General features: G+C 43.8%; 1 protein-coding gene across 1 annotated transcript; it reads right to left on the bottom strand.

Annotated features, from left to right (window-relative positions):
* Positions 1-2,187: 2,187 nt before the first annotated feature.
* Positions 2,188-9,523, bottom strand: chrd (chordin). The gene is made up of 21 exons (XM_028962064.1): positions 9,227-9,523; positions 8,961-9,064; positions 8,749-8,872; positions 8,225-8,362; positions 8,030-8,147; positions 7,857-7,944; positions 7,497-7,638; positions 7,257-7,394; positions 7,089-7,171; positions 6,492-6,639; positions 5,607-5,713; positions 5,149-5,434; positions 4,784-5,025; positions 4,577-4,690; positions 4,184-4,381; positions 3,947-4,040; positions 3,800-3,856; positions 3,591-3,694; positions 3,174-3,431; positions 2,926-3,019; positions 2,188-2,749 (listed from the first exon to the last, which is right to left on the bottom strand). The coding sequence occupies exons 1-21, from the start codon at positions 9,366-9,368 to the stop codon at positions 2,682-2,684; spliced, it is 2,847 nt and encodes a 948-aa protein (XP_028817897.1). The 5' UTR covers positions 9,369-9,523; the 3' UTR covers positions 2,188-2,681.
* Positions 9,524-13,398: the final 3,875 nt, after the last annotated feature.

Genomic DNA, 13,398 nt, shown 5'->3' with positions numbered 1-13,398 from the left:
GAAGGTTTAATTTGTATATTGTTTTGGTTTGATCCAGGTGGACGGGCTACATGTGAGGTAACCCTGTATTAGGCCTGATTATGAGCCAGGGCAGCTGAGACTGGAGGGAGACAGTGCTGCCGAAGAGAGAGAGAAACAAACTGTCACTGCTAACTTACCACCTCCAGCCCACCAGAGGGAGCAAGATCAGCTGGCGAGACAGCAACCCGGAAGCGGAAGTAAGAGTATAAGAGTCAGGTGGCCAAGGGGGGACGCTGCCCGCTCTTTGTTAAATTAAATTCTCAGAGACGCTAGCCTTCTTTATAAACGCCTGATTGATCCTGCCTCTTTGTCTACAACCTTTGCCTGTCCTCGACCTTGAGTTTTCCTGCCTCTTTTGCTGTCCACCTGTGCCGCCCAAAATGGCCTCGCATCCAACCCACACTCCCGGACCGTCCTCAAGCCAGCCATCTTCCTGTTCTCCTCTGCCCCGGTCCACCCCAGCCTCATCCCCTTGCCTCCTGCCGCGCTGCGGGTGTATTCCACTCCCCCGCTCATCCTCCCCAGCTCTTCCAGTGTCCACTCCCCGTGCGATGGCTTGTCCCCCTGCTCCAAGCATGTCTGCAAGTGTGTCACCGAACTCCCACGTTGACACAAACAAACGTTTGATGCTTAGTAGTGGGTATTGGTGCAGGCCCATTTGGTTTAGCCTGCCCTAATTAGTGTTTCTTTTGTTTTCTGTGAAATTAGTTTTTTTCGTGTTTGGTTTATTTTTGTAGCACACTTCTGTTTTTTACCTGTATATATTTGCACGTTTTGGGGGGGAAAAGGGTAAAAAGAACAAAAAAAATAAAGGAAGAGCACTTTTTAATATACTTTGGGCCTCTATTTTAGACTCCACTGCCAGACAACCTGCCACAATAATTTTAAGTATAGGATTTATAATATTGGGTCCTTCTTGTTTAAGGAAACTTGTAGGATCTAATATGCAAGTACATTGATTAAATGAGATTTGTTTAACTAATTCAGGCACTTTAAGGAGGTTGAAGCATTCTAATTCTTGTTGATCTAAAAACTGAATGTGTCGGAAAAACTGATGAAAAAATCAATCAATGACTGAAACCGTTGCCCTCTGTGTTTGTCAAACATCTGTCCGTCTTGCGGCAGCATGCGAGCCATCACGCTAGAGTTTAAAAAAGGTCTGTTTATGAAACTAATGAATGTTCTTTTGTTACTCATTTAAAAGTGAAAGTGAAGTGATTGCTCCTCGGACGCAGTGTTTCACAATGACAGTGTGTGGGGATGGTACTTTGCTCAGTGGCACTTTGGCGGTTTGGGATTCAAAGCGGAAACCTTCCAATTAAATGGCCTTACCCGCTTACCCACCACCACCCCTTGATTGATGAGCCCACAAAGTTACACATAGTAATGGTATATGTTACTGCTGACAATTATTATAAGTGAAAGTGAAGTGATTGTCATTGTGAAGTACAGCAAGCAAAGTACATGGTGCACACAACAAAATGTGTCTTCTGCATTTAACCCATCACCCTTAGTGAGCAGAGGGCAGCCATGAAAGGCACCCGGGAAGCAGTGTCATTGTGCTTTCCTCCCGCTAAGCCAACCACTGCCGTCAAAAACGTGTCCTATGCTTTTAACCCATCACCCTTGGTGAGCAGCCATGACAGGTGCCTGGGGAGCAGTGTGTTTGGATGGTTGTTTTGCTCAGTGGCACCTGGGCATTTTGGGATTCGAACCATTAATCTTCTAACATCATTATCTGGGAATAATTTAAATCTGTGAAGAAATATGTTCCTGACACAGGTCCGGTGTATTTATGTTTCTCAGGACATTACAGAAAATGGTTTCTATTGTCTGAAATTTGTTGGGAAGTTACAGCCTAGAGTGTCCAATGTCTGAGTGAGCAAACACTAATAGTGGGACTGTGCAAGAAAACAATTAAAATCAAGGCTGTCCAGAAATGTTTTTTTAGTATTTTCATTTTAATTTATTAAAACTTTTCCAAAACATTTCATAAATATGAATTACAAACAACTATATAATAATTAGTGTTACTATAATAATATAATAATAACACTAATAATGAAAACAGTAATAAAAATAAAATCATACTGAACATATAGAGAACACAGACAGGTGCAAAACCATTTGGAGTGGCTTATTTGAGTTAAGAGTGATTTTGTGTGCATTTCCAACTCTACTCATGTTCTAAGCCATGCCCATTGTAATTAAATTAACTCCTAACTGAGAAAACTGCTAAAGTCACTGTAACAAAAGGATATGGGCTTCTAGGCGTGTAGCAGCTGACAGCATTGACTGTCACTGTCAGTACATTCAGGTGTCCATACAGTCAATACAAGAGATGCCTTTATATCTGCAATCTGTGTGGTTGCATATGGATTTAGCAGAGGAACCAATGAAAAATGAATCTAATCCAATCCAAGGAAAAAATCCAATTAGCAGCCATGGTAATGTCTATTTTTCTCCTTAAATCCTCCAATCTTTTGCTCCAGAGTTTCACATTAATGCTTTAGTCTCAGAGGTGGCCTCTGTGCTATCCCATTTCATCATCTCTTCCTCACTGTTTCTTTTTTATCCATTCTTCCCTGCATCCCACTGGAATCCCAAACTTGGGACATGGCAGGGATAGTGATTGAAGGATGAAAACATTAGCGTAAAATTTAGTGTCTCCAAGTCTTCTTTTTGTCTGGTATCTTCATCATTTCCTCCTCTTCTTTAGAAAGAGAATCTGAGGTAGAAAGAGAATACAGATTATGAAGATTTATGTTTAGATGTTTATGTATTTTTTCCTATACAAGGAAAGTTTGATTTTTTGTTTGATGTTTGATTTTTTTTTCAGAGCAAAATTGCATTTACATGTAATGTATATATAATGTATATGTGCTAATGTGTATGTGTACTTACCTTCACATTCTGAACAGCATTTGCCTTCGCGGCGAATGACTTTGCTGCAGCTAAGTAGCGGACACTGCTTCCTCTGGCACTTGGTGACCCCGTGCTGCAACAAACAACATAGCTATGTCAGGCATCTATGCTCATAAGGCAAAAAAAGTGTCTCCATTTCAACCAAGGATACACTCTAAAAAGCAGATACATCAGTCTGCAAGGGTCACAGTGGGTAGAAGAAATTGGTAAAGAAACTGGACACATACATCACACCAGCATGTTATGCACTTCATCTCTCCAACAAGTGGCACACGAGGGTGCCAGTTCTCGCTGTTCTGGTAGTAGTTCTTGCCAAACTTGCAGTGGCGAGGTCCATCTGCTTGCATCATCTCGCCGTGTTCTGCAAGAGGCATGTCTTCTGCAGGACATTCTTTGCAGCAGTCAGATGGATTGCGCCTGATTGGTTGGCTGCATGTAAGGGGTGGGCATGTTACCTTCTCACAGTGCACTTCCCCCGTGTCACCCTGGAGAATGCAAGATAAGTTACAGAAAAACATCAGCATTCTTTAGTTAATCGATGCACTACACAAAATAATTATGTCAAATTATTGTGTGAAAATAATGCTTGAGATGTTTCATATTGCCAACAGTGTCAATGTCAAGGCTCAGATTCAGCAACTTACCTTGCAGGTGCAGACAGCACATTTAATGTAGCCAAATGGAGGAACAAACGGATGCCAAGATGTGCCAGGAGCATGCATCTTCTGATCACCCTCAAAGTAACATCCTGTTAGACAGAGATTTGGTGTGTTCAAATTTGTTTGGGTTCAAAACACAGATGCACTCAAAATAAACGGAGATGGAAAAAAGACGTGGCAAAAAAAGAAATCACCCTCAGAATGTTCATCCAGCTTCTCTGGAATGGTGAGATCTTTATACTCTTTCCTCTCTGAGGAAATAATAAGACAAGATTAGGAGGTTTCTAATGACACACAAACACAGTCTAGCACAGTCAAACATGCTCCTATGACATTCTTACCATCACACACAGGGCAGCATTTGTGCTCTGGCTGAATGGTGTGAGAGCAGGAGAGGGTGGGGCAGATGACAGGATCACAGATCACGGTCCGTTTCTACATGGAGAGAGAAGAGTGAATATTAGCAATGACTTATTGTAAGTCGCTCTGGATAAGGGCGTCTGATAAATGCCATAAATGTAAATGCGTGAGCATTAGCAGGATTTAGAGTGTGTGTTAATGCAACTGTAAGTCAATACCTGGCAGCTGCAATTGAAGCAGGTGTTGTACTGTGGTGTCCAGTGTGACCCATGCGTGTGGTGCTCGCCCTCGAAGAAACAAGTTAGAGGATCCTTCCAGAGCTCTTCTGGATCCCGAACAAATACTAGATCATCAAATTCTGCCTCTTCTGTCAAGGCACCATGGGTGCCAAATTCACAACTATTGGGAACATGAACCTGAAGGAGAGAGAGTGAAAGAGAAATGAAAAGTGAGTTATTTACATTTACATTTTTATTATTTAGGACTCACCAGAGTAAGATTTGGCAAAACATATTTTTCTATTGCAGGAATCAGTATAATACTGTTAATAATGCATAAATTGTGGATGCCTGTTTTCTTGGTATAGTGAGGAATGTCATGGCACTACTCACCCGTCCACGAATTTCTCCTCGAGGATTCAGTTTGGTGCTGACCTGGATGAAGGCCGTGCCCTGATCAAGATGCCTAAGCAACTCCACACTCAAGTCTTTCAGCACTCCTTGAGCCTGAGAGACAGATTGATTGTTTAATGAAGATGAATAACTGGCGCTATTTTTTGTGATTTGCTCAATTATATATGTCTGGCTATGTGCTCCTACCTGTGAACCATAGAATCCAGTCAACAGCCGCTTGTGATTGGTGCTTGAATCATCCATGTCGACAATCTCTGCCAGTCCATGAAGATGGGCATTTATTGTGAGATCGTCACTCTTGCTGAGGCCATTGACAACAATCTCGTAATGCAGGTGGCACTGCTCATCCACAGACACCCAGGCATGGCCGGCTGCGCTCGTCCACACCGGTGGAGACACAAACTGACCGGCCAAGAGGAACGGCATCTCTATTGAGGCAAAGAATTGTATACATTTTATAGCAGCAACCTTCACAGCAACCCATGGCTGAATGATACATCTATAACAGCTAAAGCATGTGATGTATGCTGGTATGTTGCTGGACTTCTCACCATGCCTGCGAGCGTCCAGGCCACCGTACAGGAGGGAATGGATCTGGCCTCTGAGCTCTCCATCTGGATGCGTGGCTGTGACTGTGTTAATGAAGAGCTCATTCTGAAGCAACATGTGAATGTGCCGGGCCTCCACCCGCCCAAGGATGCCCTGGGCATGGCCCCCGCCCAGTGATGGTGAGAAGGCGTCAGTGAGGTCATACAGAACACTCCGTTTGCTCCGCCGTTGTGGCTTCTGCTCTATGGTCACACCAATCACCTTGCTGGCCACGCCTGCCACCTGAACCTGCACCACACACAATGGGTGGCTAACACCATCAGTCATGTTTCATGACTTTCACACACTCCACATACAGCAACAAACACAAGACCTAACCAGATCAAATAAACTTTACTACAGTATTTCTGCTTGTCTGCTGGATGGCAGCGGTATTTAAGGACACAGGCAATCGAATTACCTGGTAATGAAGAGTGCCGTTGTCGTGGAGATGCAAGATGGCAGATCCTACTGCACCAGTTTTGCCTGGAGTCAAGGCTTCACTGCTGGACATAACACTCTGCAGAGCTGAGGGTGGGGAAAGAGTGTTGGTTTAAAAAATGTTTTGCTGACACATAGAACTGCAAAACAGTTCCATACTTAATGCTGACAAGTATGAACCATTTTACTAGCACTACTTTCACCACTGACCTCTCATGCCAGCGCTTCAAAATATTTAACATCAATAAAGAGAGAATGAGAACAGGACAGATATTTAAATTAAACCCTGAGTTTAGTTCTACATAAAGCATTAATCCTGCGTCTGTGGGCTTGCATGCAAAATGAGGCAATGCTGTCTTTTTTTTCTTCACATTCTTCTCTTACTCAGGCAATGACATCTCTTCCTTTTGCTCACATACACATACGTGCACAAACACAGGAAGTAACAGGTCAAGAGCACCATGAAACAGAAAAAATAACAGCAAGAATAACGAAATGACGAAAAGGTAGAGTTGATCAGAAAAGAATGAAAGAGCACATGAAGCAAACAGAAGGGAATGAGAGCGTGAGACGGAGAAAAGAGGGGAAGGAAGGAGCATTTGGGTTGGAATTCTTCACACATAACGTCAAGCTGTTAATCATGGTGCTGGAACAACAACTCTCACACGGGGCCAGCAGACTGCGACCTTGGCAGCGCCAGGGAGAGTGTGTGAGCATCCACATACATAGTGTGTGTTGCTTCAGTATGAATGTGTTCGTGCCCCTGTAAAAAACTGGGCTGAAATAAGTTGTGGGGGTGTGGGTGTCAGCAATATTGCTTCACTGTGTGGTGTGTCTGACTTTCCGATTGTTTAATTGCACTTACTGTCACATGACTTCCTGCCAGTGATGAACCCAGAGATTTGATTGGGGTCATTGCCCTCAGTCTCCACGGCAATCTGCAGCTGTCCACGAGACAACCAGAAGAGCTCTCGACTGTTCAGATCGGTGAAAACCTCAGCAAAGTCTGGATCCTACACACCCACCCACACAGAAATACACAGTGTCAGGAACTGACAGCTAAACAGGAAAGCCTGGAATTCACACACATTCACCCTCAAACCAATAAACATTCTGCCATCGTATAGACTTGGGAAGGGGGAGGAAGTCAGGTCAAGTGTGTGTGAGAGACAGCTTTAGGAAGAAGGAAGAAGAGCATCCTTTTTCTGATTCAAGGAATTCCCAACAGATTAAAAACAGACTCCCGCCCTCCCTCCTTGTCTGTCTGTCTCTTTCTCTCCTTACAACCCCCTTTCTCTCTCCACTACACCACTAACTGCTGACATGTGTGTGAAGTGGGCCCAGTCCCTCTGCTGTACTCTCTTTGCCATGTCACTTTCTGTGTTTTGTGCGTAACCAGTTCCTGTATGTTCATAAGTAAGTTTGAGTGTGTGTGTGTGTGTTTGTATGTGTGCGCACTCACATATGAAGTAATGTTGGCCCTCATCTCCCGCAATAGGTGATGCCTGTACTGCAGACGTACATGAATGGGCACCAGAGGAAATCCTGAAACAAGAAAAATCCACAGAACTGAGTGTATGACAATAAGGCAAGCGGCTTTCACTTTGCAAAAGTGTGTGTACCCACTCACCTGTGTGAGTTGGTTTGATGAGGCCCTGAAGGATGAGAATGAAGTGCAGGTTGTTCTCAGTATCGCTGAGCGTCAGCATTGCGATACCACCCATCCCGGCATGCTCTTTATCTGATGTTAGTGTGGCACTGAATGTCTCTGAAGAATGCAAAATACTGCGTTCAGACATTATGTCGGGGTTCAGGTGACTTAAACTAAAAATGTATTGCTCCAGTTCCTTACACACTCTCGGAAACTCACCTGCAAACAGAGCTCTGTGTTTGATGATCTTCCCTTGGATCTCCTCTCTCCTGCCACTGGCAGTCACCAAAGAAACACGAATCTGCTCTGCCTGCACTTGCTGTATGTGTGATTTAAGCATGTTCTTCCACACACCACAGATCTGCAATTACAAAACAAGAAGAATTTAAGCCTCCTCCCATGCACCAGATATATATAAAAACAGGCTATTTGGGATGTTTCTATGAAAACTGTATCTATAGTGTATTTATCCCATGGCCAGCATGTTTGTATGTTTCTCTACTGTTCCTCCCCCTGACCAGTGATGTATTCCCAATTCCATGACTATACCATTAAACAAAAAGGAAAAACTAGTCTCACCACGTCAGTGTCCGTCCGGGGAACTCTGTACTCAAAAACTGTGCTTCCATCAGAGTTAATCAAGACAACCTTACTAGGCTGACCCATCCTGCAGGGAGAGATTAATTCACCTTCATTAATACTCATTGTTATTTATTTATCTGAATGCCATCAGAAAGGTTTGGAGTTTGTACCTCTGAGATGTAATGGAGAATGACAGACTGGTTCTGGTTAAGGTAAACCGGGCACGAGCCACACCACTGGAAGTGGGCATCCAAGAGTCCTGAAGTCCAGTTAGCAGCGCCACAAAATCTGTACAGAAAGATTCATTAAAACACACACACACACACACACACAGAGGTGGTTTGGGCTCAGCGGTTCTGCCTCACCTGTCCTCTCCCCAGGAGTCATGTCCTCTGAGCTCAGGTATGAGCGGTCATTGTAAGATTTCTGCAGATCACCCTCCTTCTCCTGGAAGTACTCATACCCATCAAACAGAGTCTCCATTGGCTGTCTGTCCGACTCACCTGAACACAAAAAAACACACACAAAAGTTGTCACGGTTAGTGGAGTAAATGTTTAAGACACAATGTTTAATAAAGCACTTTAAAACACATTTGTGTTTTCAATATATTCTAATATGACTTATATCACCCATTCACAGCAGCTATAAAACTGTTTCCATTTATTAATTTATTCTTATGTGGTCCTTCTTTCTCTTTCATTCGTTTTCATTCCCTCTTTTCGACAGAAACACACACACATGTGCAAACATTTATTTTCCCATAGGAACATAAATACATTTTGAGAAGGGGGTTCTCTTTCCATTGCATCATCAGGCACATAGCACCCTGCTCTGTCTGTCTGTGTGTGTGTGTGTGTGTGTGTGTGTGTGTGCGTTTGTGTATATTACCATTTGGACAGGATTTGCAGCAGTGACCAGGCTGCAGGACTGGGTCGTCACAGTTGGGCTCTGGACAGTCCTGCTTAATATTCTTACAGCTCACCTTTCCATACACCTTACGCTTGCTCCGCTGCTACAACACACACACACAGGACAAAAATCAGACAATTTTATAACAAACTGTAATATTAGTGTTAGCGTGCATATATTCCTACACTTACCGGTTCACAGATACACTTGACACAGTGCATGATACCAAATGGCTCCCCCAGGTCTGGATGCCATGTGTCCTGGAGGGAATAAAACCTCCCACCAAAAGAGCATCCTGCAGCAGAGCAAAGTGTTCATTATTATCACAAAAACGCACCGATGCAAACCACAACAGGATGAAACATCAGATATCAAACCTAAAAAGCGATTATCCTGCATGTTCATCTCAAAAAATGAACTTTGATGTGCAGTACAGCAGGCAGGATCTCACACTCACCCGACACTCCTTTAGACGGCAGCGGCTCTCGCTCGGACAGGATGGGCAGCGCGGGCGACTTGAGGCGCGACGTCGCCGCCGCCACCGCCGGCCACGCGCAGCTCGTCGCCCAGCAGAGCAGGAGCGCGCGCGCAGTCTCCATCCCGTCGCGTCACGTCACGCCCCGCAGTATACGCCAGCAGATTCCCGGACCTCGTTCCGGCGTCCCGGGGACTAATGTGCGGGAGACGCGACAAGGACAGACAAACGACACGAGGGAAGAGCCGGGAGAAGCGCGTCCTGCTTCCTAACGGCGTGCCGCTTTATAACGCGCGGACTCGGGAGGGGGTGTCAGGGGAAGGAAGTGGGGGGTGGAGGGGGGTGGTGGTGACCTCGACTGCTTCACCTGTTGGGAAAGAGAGAGAGAGTCGGAGTCGAAGCGATTTAACAGGCGGGAATATAACTGTTCATAATTACACAAAGCAGCCCTGCAAACTTTACCGTCTGTTTCTCTCTCTCTCACACACACACACACACACAAACACACACACTATTGCAACTGTTACTGCTTCCACAAGCTCGCATTTCACAAATGTCTCGAACAAGGAACATTTTTCCTGGTAACCACGTAACCTAGCGCGCATATATACATATATATATAGGATATATAAAGACATATTGTGTATGTATAGTATGTGTGCGTGTGTGTGGCACTCTGCACACACGCTTTCTTCATACATGAAATATTTCCGCTGTAAAGCAGGTGTCTGACGCTGAGCCCCAACATCCTGCCGTGATTAGCAACAAAGGCCGGAGTACTTTTCACGTCCAATAAGCAAAATGGATCTCGTATGCCACGGTTTCAGCTTCCCATCGACTTCTACTGCGAACCCCCTGCTTCCGATTACACCAAAACCAGAGGCAAAGCTAACTGGTCTCCCCCCTTTTACCCCCATTTTAACCCCGCAAATACCTGCACGCCTGCAAGACTCACTGCTTTTCGGGGGAATTGTTACTTGGATGGACGATTTTCTACATATATTTATTTTTTGCTCTCAACAATAGGTCTTGTTAAATTATAATGACGCTACTAATTATAGTAGTAATTATAATAATATTAATAAGAACAATGTTAATTAGACTACTGGCAGTTTTTCTTTTACTGTGTACTGCTTTGTATTTTCCTTTCTCCGACCTGAACCATAATAAGATAACAAAATAATAAAACCAGCAAATGACCCCCGTTGGGCCGAATCGCGGACGGCGGTCATATATCTCCGGAAACAGCGCGCGGCCCCCCGCCATCCTTCCCGCCATGCACATGCAAAACACGCGCTCTCAATGGGAATAATAACGCATTAAATAATAAAGGAAGGCGACCATAAAGTGAATCTGGGCAGAAAGGGAACCACGTAGAGCCGATGAAAGCGGGAAACCAGTTCTTGTGGAAAGGCGGGAACTGCGTCACTGAACTTATTAATCTACAAACATATATTACAACACACATAGTTAGGTCTATTATAACAGAATTTTAACTCATACACACACTGGGTTCATGCAAAAACTATGGCATGGTAAACGTAATTAGCAGGATTGATTGGTGGATTTTAGTAGCTTTTTAAAAGTTGTCCAGCAGTTCGAACAAGGAGTGAGGTTCATGGGACCTGTTAGAATTGAATATATTTATTGGCAACTCCATCACTATAATTAACCTTTCAGGTAAATGCGAAAAAGGTCGATTTGAAACGCCATGAATCTGCTCCGACATGCGCGCTCAGGACAGGTCTTAATTCTTTATGCAGATGCCAAATTAGAAGGGGGTATCGCACCCGGGGTGCATCCGCCCGACCTCACGCACGTGCGAATGGGCCTCGATGATGGCGTGTTTGTACTTAATCACGAGGTGATAACCGAACCCTTTATTCTGCCTGACAGAGAGCGATTCATTACGGAGGCGCGAGAGCTCAATCGACAGTTTGGTGCAAAACTCCAAGCCCAATTATGCGCGTTTGTGTATTGCATGATTATATATATATATATATACACATTTTCAAACATAAATAAATATACCATCGACTGAATAACATATGAAGTGAATGACCATCTTCTCTGTCCACCATCGGGATGCTACCTGATGTCGCTGTCGTGTCAGATGTAAGGCAGGCGAATAGCAGCGAAACCAGCGTGACGGAGCAAGTGAGTTCACGCCCAGTCATATCGCAGTCAATTAACACGAGCTTTTCAAAATGTGTTGCTGGTGTATCACTGGACTCAGGTTCAAACCCTCTCGGAATGGGACAGCTGCTCAGATTCAGACATGAAATGGGCTCTAAAGGGTTACTTCGAGTTTTTTAATCATTGTTGTTTCGATGTTCGGTGCTTCTTGCTCCCGACCTCATGTTTCAGTGTTGATTTGCCATCTGGGTATGTGTTTATATATTTTTTTCAAAATAAACGTGTTGATGGATATTTTCTGTGGATTAATTGCCCACGTGTCTAGAGTGTAGGTTATATGAGAGACAAAAATATACTTTACTTATTTCACTCTTGGATAATAGGCAACACTCATCAACCCTCCCTTCTCTCTGTTTCTTTCATGAGTGTTGAACCTGTTTTATGAGTTTGTCTTAGATATAGACAGCCATCTGTTCTGTCCTCAAAGCAGATAATTTACTGTTTAATGAAGTTACTGTATGGACAAACGAAACTGTGTGTTTTATTTAATTCAATTTCAATACGTTTTCTTTTTTTCTGCCTTCCACCAGTTTTAATGGTTATTATGACCTTACGTCACCATACATTGGAAATACATCAAAGGTGTAATATTTTTGGTGTGACAGATTAATTAGAGTTTTAATTAAAGTCACAGGGCAGTGGTGGCCTGGTGGTTAAGGAAGAGGCCCATAATCAGGAGGTTGCCAGTTCAAATCCCGACCCGCCAAGGTGCCACTGAGCAAAGCACCGTCCCCACACACTGCTCCCCGGTCGCCTGTCATGGCTGCCCACTGCTCACTCAGGGTGATGGGATAAATGCAGAGGACAAATTTGACTGCTGTGTATCACATGTGACAATCACTTCAGTCACAATCACTTCAGCCAGTGTATAACACTAACCCAATTACATTAGTCTTGGCCTGGACAACCAACTTTTCTGCCTGTCTGACACACAGCATTTTCTGAGTACACGAGAACATTGGCTTTATTCAACAAATTGAATGTTGTCACTGAATGTTGCGTTCTCACATGCCCACACCAAGAGAGCTCAATTACACACAATTCAGCCGCGGTCTCCAGCGTCCACCAAAAGAGGGCGCCATTACACACAATTCAGACGCGGTCTCCAATGTCCACCAAAAGAGGGCGCCATTACACACAATTCAGCCGCGGTCTCCAATGTCCACCAAAAGAGGGCGCCATTACACACAATTCAGCCGCGGTCTCCAATGTCCACCACAAGAGAGCGCAAGTACACCGTGTCTGCCTTCCTCGATCTTACAACTGCGACATTTTTCAACATGTTGACCGCGAATACGACATTAGTTACTTTCTGCACAATAATTCTAATAGCGGTAGGAGCTCAGTTGTGCGTATCCGTGCATAAAGAAATTGCTCTCTATCCCAAACCCTGCTCAGTTTTAGCCTTTGTGTTTAATCAGTTAGTCCTTTAGCTACATGGGACATTACGTCTAAGCTTCTTGTACCAGCAATATTTTCGTATCTGTGTATTTGGTTTGACAGGATAAAATTCTGGTCATTTTTACAAAATCTGAAAAACTAATATTATATGCAAAAGGTTTATTCAAATTTCATGGAAGCATTATCCAGAATAGTTTTAATTACCATTATAGCAAATAACGAAGTTGGGCTATTGATCAGAAAACATTTTGCTCATTTTACATTGTCCCAAAGACCAGAGCCATCTAATATAGATTTTTGGCCTTGTCCCTTGCAATTTTAGCTAAATCTTTTGATGAAATGATACAGTGTTGGAGATATTCAAATAATAGCCGGGCACAGAATGATAGTAAGTTGGGTTTGAACCTTTGAATTTGTGATCTTCTGGTTCATAGGTGAGTATGTTACCCCTTTGGAAGTGGATTGGCATGTAAGATGCCCATGACATGATGAATGTTTAGGTAGCTTAAAAACCCAAACAATTATAAGAACCCGGCCGAACGCAGTTTCCAAGACCC

This window comes from Denticeps clupeoides, chromosome 19, assembly GCF_900700375.1.
Source record: "Denticeps clupeoides chromosome 19, fDenClu1.1, whole genome shotgun sequence".
In the NCBI taxonomy this organism is placed as follows: Eukaryota; Metazoa; Chordata; class Actinopteri; order Clupeiformes; family Denticipitidae; genus Denticeps; species Denticeps clupeoides.
The sequence above is the reverse complement of the archived record's forward strand: the minus strand, read 5'-3'. Positions and strand labels throughout refer to the sequence as shown.